This window comes from Jaculus jaculus, chromosome 3 (genome assembly GCF_020740685.1).
Source record: "Jaculus jaculus isolate mJacJac1 chromosome 3, mJacJac1.mat.Y.cur, whole genome shotgun sequence".
In the NCBI taxonomy this organism is placed as follows: domain Eukaryota; kingdom Metazoa; phylum Chordata; class Mammalia; order Rodentia; family Dipodidae; genus Jaculus; species Jaculus jaculus.
The window spans coordinates 95,598,573-95,605,360 of record NC_059104.1 but is presented as its reverse complement, the minus strand read 5'-3'; the positions used below and the strand labels follow the sequence as shown (position 1 = coordinate 95,605,360).

The 6,788-nt window shown below is 55.2% G+C and overlaps 1 protein-coding gene across 3 annotated transcripts in view; it reads right to left on the bottom strand.

Moving 5' to 3' along the window:
• Positions 1-6,788, bottom strand: part of Bcl9l (BCL9 like) — a 29,923-nt gene that overhangs the window by 3,431 nt on the left and 19,704 nt on the right. For all 3 annotated transcript variants that reach the window (XM_004667323.2, XM_045144868.1, XM_045144867.1), the window contains 5 exons: positions 6,561-6,680; positions 3,355-3,565; positions 3,114-3,198; positions 740-3,026; positions 102-383 (listed from right to left, as the gene is read on the bottom strand). In XM_004667323.2, the coding sequence (XP_004667380.2) occupies positions 102-383; positions 740-3,026; positions 3,114-3,198; positions 3,355-3,565; positions 6,561-6,680 (2,985 nt within the window). The remainder of the gene's footprint in view (positions 1-101; positions 384-739; positions 3,027-3,113; positions 3,199-3,354; positions 3,566-6,560; positions 6,681-6,788) is intronic.

The following is a 6,788-nucleotide window of genomic DNA, read 5'->3' as shown; positions in this document are numbered from 1 at the left end:
CCAGCACCCTGTGGAAGCATGGGGAAGTGAGCATGACCACAGGGGCACTTCCTGGGCATCCCCATTGCTCTCTTTCCCAGTGCCCCTGCATGGTGCCGCACCTGGCCCTGAGCCCTGCGGTGGTGGGGGTGGGGGTAGCAGGGGCCGGTCAGGCAGCAGCTCGTCGTCTGAGGTGGCGATGGTCTTGATGGCATTGTGGTAGAGCGGGGTGGAGCTGGGCATGGCATACTTGGACATCTGGGACATCATCAATGACAAAGGGTTCTGGGAAGGCGTGGGGTCTGGGGAAGAAGTGAATGGCAGGCTGGGGTTCATGAGGCCGCTGGGAGGGTTGGCAGGAGGCGCTGAGGAACTGCTCCGGGGGCCACTGGGCGGGAGGGCACCTACAGAAGAAGCAGGGAGACAGAAAGAGAGCAGGGGTCACTGGGGAGGGGAAGATGAATTTGGCTACTTACACTAGAAGAATGATCTAGGAAAAGGCCAATTGCCCACAGCTCCACTTCAGTCCTTCAGGCATACCCACATCCCACTGAACACAGGAGCCCTATGATCCCCATGGCCCATCCATCTTCAAGCAACTCCTGTCCCAAGTGTGACCCCTCAAAATGCCTGGGAGATGTATCTGGTGCACACTGGGAAAGTCCAATACAGCTGCCATCACGTGCCCCAACATGAACCTACCCACCACAGAGGCCACCAACACGTGTCCAGCACCCACTGGCCTGCCCGGCTGACTCACTCTGTTCCATGTTTCCCAGGGTGGACGAAGAGTTCATGTTGAGAGGCGGCTGCTTGTTCTGGGAGACCCCAGGGCTGGGCATGGCTGTCTTGGGTGAGGCGACCCAGCCTGGAGAAGGCACCGCCATGGAGGGAGACTTGAGCCTGCTGGGGGAGCCAGTGGGCGAACGGACACTGAGGGAGGAGCTGAGGACCTGTGGTGACTTGAGTGGTCCTGAAGGGTTGGCGGAAGGCAAGGGTACCATCTGTGAGGGAGTTTGGGGCGACTTGAGGTTGGCGGAGGGCGAGGTGACCAGGGGTGAGTGTACCTGGCTAAGCGTGGGTGATTTCAGGTGCCCCATGCCTGGTGAGCCCATCTGATTAATACTGATGGTGAGGTCGGAAGGCCGTCTGCCCAGCCCCCGGCTGGGGGCTGAATGCACAGACCCAGGAGGAGGATTGGATGCAGAGGGCAGAGGCATGTGGCTGAGCCGGGTGGTGCCCACAGTGCCCATGGGTATTGAACTCTGGTCAGGGCTGAACATGTCTTGGGTGTTGCCTATGTCCTGGGGCATGGCTTGATAGGGTCCCTGGCCCCCAGAGAATCCCTGCTGGCCCTGGTTGGGAAACTGCGAAGACATGAGCATCTTCTGTGGACCACCCATCATGCCACTATTGTTCTGGGCCCGAACCCGAGCCATTTCCTCAGGACTGAGGCCCTGGGAGCCCATCATGTCACCAGGACCCCGCATCTTCTGCGACATCAGCATCTGCTGCTGTGGTGTCATCTGCACATTCAGGTTCATGTTCATGTTCATGTTCACGTTCATGTTCATGTTGAGGTTGCCTGGTCCCATCGGTGGGTCCACTTCTCTCAACCCAGACTGCCCCATGGGTGGGCTCAAAAGGCCCCGGCCTCCACCAAACTCCATGCCCATAGGAGTGCCAGCCAGCCCCTCACTGCCAGCCATCTGCCCAGGGAACATGGCAGGCTCCATCTGCCGGTGTGCTTGCATCATCCGCTCCATCTCCATGCTCTGTCCCAAGCCACTTCCTGCCATGCCCAGGGGTCGCTGCATGCCCATTGAGCGCTTCTCTAGCAACTGGTGCCGCAGCAGCTCCTCCCGGACCCGGGGAGTCATGAATCGCTCCGCTTCACCCTGCCCACCTGGGTAGGGCACAGCGTTCTGGGCAAAATTGTTGGGTCCCCCCATAGGGGGCAAGTCTTCAGTCCAGCCCATGCCTGGCCTCACAGGTCTCTGCATGGCATTCATGGGCACCTCCATGGGCATACTTTGCATGCCCCCAAATCCAGGCACCCGCTGCATCTGGTTGCCTGGGAAACGGGGGCCAGGGAAGGGAGGTCCACCTCGGAGCTGCATGGGATCTTGGACATCCATAGGTCCCCGCAGCTGTGCACCCATTCCAGGTGGCCACTGATCCCCAGGCTTGCTGTGGTAGGGTGGTGGGGGCCCTCTCCCCATCATGGCCCCTATGCCCACCATGTCTTGCAGAGGGCGGCCTCCGTGTAGTCCAATCTGTTCCTCCTTCCGCCGTTTCTCCTCATAGTACTCTTCCTGCAACTTCCTCCAGGCCACCTGCTCAGGAGTCAGGCTGTCCTGGCCTAGCCTCTGCATCATCATGTTCATCTGCTGTCCCATGTCCCCACCCTGGGGGTTCCCAGGTATTTCATGCTCCAGAGGGGGGCCCCCTAGGCTCTGTGTCTGTGAAATCATGGACTGTAAGGGCTCCTCATACTTCTTCAACCCGCTGGGGGCTGAGGGCGGCTGCTGCGGAGCAGGAGGGGCTTGTGCTGGTGGGCCCCCCTCTCCGGCTCCTCCAGAAGGCCCCTTGAGGAAGGGCTCGGTCTCCCCACTGCGGAGCAGTAGCCTCTCAATGTCTCTCAGCGTCTGGAGGGAGCGCTCCCGGTGCTCCAGCTGCTCCTTAGAGAGGCCCTCAGAGCCCACCAGGCTACGCTGCCCATTTCCTGTAGGAGTGGTCTCCCCCAGCAGAGCTGGGCCAGGGGCACTGCCAGGGTCTCCTCCAGAAGGCAGAGGGTTGTTAGTGGTGGCAGCTGTTGGGGTGTTAGGGTGGGTGCCCCCAGTCCCACCACCAGTGCTGGCAGCTCCCACCGAGTTGGGAGCCAGGTCTTGGTTTGTATCTTCAGGAGGCCCCTCGGGAGGCAGAGCAGGAGGGGCACTGCCAGGGGCTGGGGGCGGTGGTGGCAGTGGAGGTGGCTGAGACTGTGGGGTGCTTGCCGACGGTGTGCTCAGGGGTAGTGGTTCCGGAGTGGGTGGCACTTTAGGAGCCTGCAGGAGCACAAGGACAAAGCACAAGGTAAGTAAGGGGACAGACATTCCAGCCCATCGCTGAGCTAGGCTGGACACCGTACTCACCTGGTCTAGCTTAGCTCGGGGCACATTCTGCTGGTGGTAGGCAAGGATGGAGTCTGCGCGGCCCTGCAGCACTGCCTCTGCAGCCCTGTGGAGGGGAAAGATTGCAGGCAGCTCAGAGAGGTGGGCAGAAGGAAACCCCCCTTTACCCACCCACCCTGACCCCCCATATATGCTCACTCAGTACCCGAGACTAAGAGTGCTAGTGACCAGACAGCCTACCTGGTCTCCCCTGAGGACTTACGTGTTGGCCAGGTGAGTAGTGAAGACGTACACGAACTGGGAGGGAGGCTTTCCGGAGATACCCCCACCCCCAGCTCCGGGGACATCTGGACGAAGGCCTTGTGGGGGGCCATGTGGGGGTCCTGGTGCACTGCTCTCACTGAGGGGCAGTTGGGCAGTTTGGCCAGGACCCAGCTGTGGGGCCGCCATGGCTGGGTCTGCTACATTACAGTCTGTGGGAGACCAAAGGGAAAGCACGTTAGAAGCCCACAGGCAAGTAAGAGAATGACTGGCACGGCTGCCCAGGGCGGCTCGTGGTCTCACAGGGTTGTTGGTCCCTACGGCCTGTGCCTTCACCAGTCTAACTTCTACACGGACTTTCCCTAGGCCAGTCTTTACCTAGGATGGCAAAAAGGAGGATCATGTGAAGAGGAGAGGGAAAATGGCCTTTGCCAACAGGTCTGGTATTCTGCTACAACCACACAGGTATGTTTTCAGGGAGGAAGGTATCACACTGTAGGTTAGAGAGGCAGAAATGAGGCAACAGGGTTACAGTAACCCAGCCAAGGTCACACAGCCAGCTACCGCGACGTCAGGAATGGAACTCAAAACAGACCTGCCAATGCCCTGCTCAGCTCGGCTCTGAGCTCCCCCACTGTGGCCTTTCTCTGTGTGTGACACACTGTGCACTAAGTCAGGGCAGAAAGGCTATGGTAACTGGCGATTCAACCCACAGACAGCAATTCATCTGGGTCCCACCACAAACTGACAGTGATATTAGGAACAAGACAGAGTTATCTGTCTAATCCCCAGTTTCTTCATTTAGATGCCCAAATGCACTGAATAGGGCAGATCAAAGAAATACATTTACTATGTCATAAAGTTGAAAAAAAAAAAAAGACCACTGTTCCTGTTTTCACACAACTATCAACAGACTTCTATGACCTTTGATCACCAAAAAGCATGTGGGTACTTGTCCCCACAAACAACCAATCAACCAGTTCTGCAGTGGTGGGCCCATTGGGTGTTCTCTAATTCAATTAATTCTCACATTATCTGCCTGGAGACAGTGTCATCCCACCATTGGAGACTTAAATCCACAATACTGCCCCCTACTTCCAATGCCAATTACAAGCCTCCTATCACAATTACAGGTTGTTGGACCTGTGAATGACCTGGAAAATGAGGTTTCCAGGATCCTTTCAGATTCTTCTAGCTTGCTAGAACACCTCTGGGAAACACTTTACTTATATTCAACTGGTTTATCACAAGGAATGCTACAAAGGGCACAGATGAGATGAACATGGCAAGGCCCAAAGGAAGGGGCTTGAAACTCCCACGCCCTCTCTTCAGAGGCCACTCTGCAGGAATCTTCTCATGCTCAGCTCTCTGGGAGCTCCCTGAAGCCAGTCTGTTTAAACCACCAACCACAGGTGATCAACTACAACCCCTTTCTCCCACCCAAAGGTAGGAGGGCAGGTCTGAAAATCCCAAGCCTCTAATTCTGCTTTGATCTGTCCAGGGATCAGTTTCCATCCAGAAGCTACCAGCTTCTGCCAGACAGCAGTCAACTCATTATCATATTAAAAACACACTTATCCCTCTGGAGATGCCCAGGATTTGGGGAGTTGTATGACAGGAAACAAGGTAAGACCAAATATATATCATACTATCACAGGTGGACATACTAGGAAAACTCCCAGAACAGGCTAGCCACCCTCAGCATCAAAATAAATTTTGAGCCGGGTGTGGTAGCGCACGCCTTTAATCCCAGCACTCGGGAGGCAGAGGTAGGAAGATTGCCATGAGTTCGAGGCCACCCTGAGACTCCATAGTGAATTCCAGGTCAGCCTGGGCTACAGTGGGACTCTACCTCGAAAAACAAACAAACAAACAAACAAATAAATAAATAAATTTTGCTCCATGGTCACAAATGTGACTCTCAGTTCTCACTTAGAAAAGAACTACAGCTGGTTATCAATGGGTCTAGGTGAGGGGGTAGACCTGTTTCCATGCCAAGAAAAAGCAAACCAAGGACTCGGAACTGCAGACAGTGAGTGACAGCATTTGCAAATAACACAAGATCATGGCCCAGAGCAGCAGCCACTTTCCCCCAGGCTAAGAATCAGGCACCCCTCCTTGGCTGGATCTCTAACTGACCCATCCCATAATGGCTTTGCTATAAACCTATCTCTCCAAAATTGTGCATTGACAGCACAGCCAGAAGGTTGGGGGGAGGGGAGTGGCAGCTGAGTTCTGCGTGAAGGAATGTGTAAATTCAGAACCACAATGTCCTGGACATAAGCTATGGGGAGAGGCAGGCTTTATCTCCACAAGGAACTTTCTAGTATAATGATAACAACACAAGCTAACATTGTTCTTAGTGTATTACGTGCATCAATTCCTCCATTTGCTCCTCGAACCAAATCCATAAGGCAAAGGTCATTCTTCTAGAAGAATCAGAGGGTCCTTCCCCAAATTTACACAAATAGCAAGTGTATCTGGAATACAAACCAAGGAGTCTGACCTCAGCCTGTGCTATTATATTTACATCTCTAGTCTCCATGAAGAATTCTTCAAGAACTGAATGGCATGGTGACACATGCCACTATCCTAGCACTGGGGAAGTAGAGGCAGGAGAATCAGGAGTTTAAGGCCAGCCTCATCTATATAGCAAGTGTGAAGTCAATCTGTGCTATCAGACCCTATTTCAACAACCCCCACGCCACCTGCCGCCCAAAAGAAGTGAACAGCAATCCACCTGAAAGAGGCTGGCAGAAGCCAGGAATGGTGGAGGACGCCTTTAGTCCCAGCACTCAGGAGGCTAAAGTAGGAGGCTCACCATGAGTTCAAGTGTCAACTCACACCTAGGTTAAGCCTGTTTTGCATAGTCCTGCTTCCAGAGAAGCTGGACCTTCCTTGCCCATCCTCTGTCAACCAGTAGGTGGCAGCATAGGCCAGGAAATCAGGGTAGAGGTGTGGGAGAAGTGGCCAGGAAAGGGACCACCTCAAGAGACCCCACCAGGGTCCCTAGGGAGAAGGCATGACTAAGCACCTAGAAGGCATGGGTGGAGCTTCCACTACTATTGGGAGGAAGAGTCAGGGAGAGGAGCCTGACTCCTGGTTCTTGTTACTTCTTTACCCATCAGTCAGGTCCTCTAAAGCCCTAGGTGAGAGGAAGGCTCCCTCAGGAAGGAGCCATGGCACCTGGCACCCGTGAGTACTTACTGTGGGTGGCCCCGATGGGCTTGTCATCCTCTTCACTGTCAGGTCCCGAGCACCATTCGTCCCCACTGTAGGGCTGCTTCCTCTCCAGCACACACCGCCGCTTACTCCGGGGTGCCACCTCTGTCCCAGCAAGACCAGGCAGGCAAAAGAGTGAGTGCCCGGATGTCCTGTCTTCCCACCCAGAGAGTCCTTCCCAGACCCATTCCCCAAGATACGCCACCCCAGAGG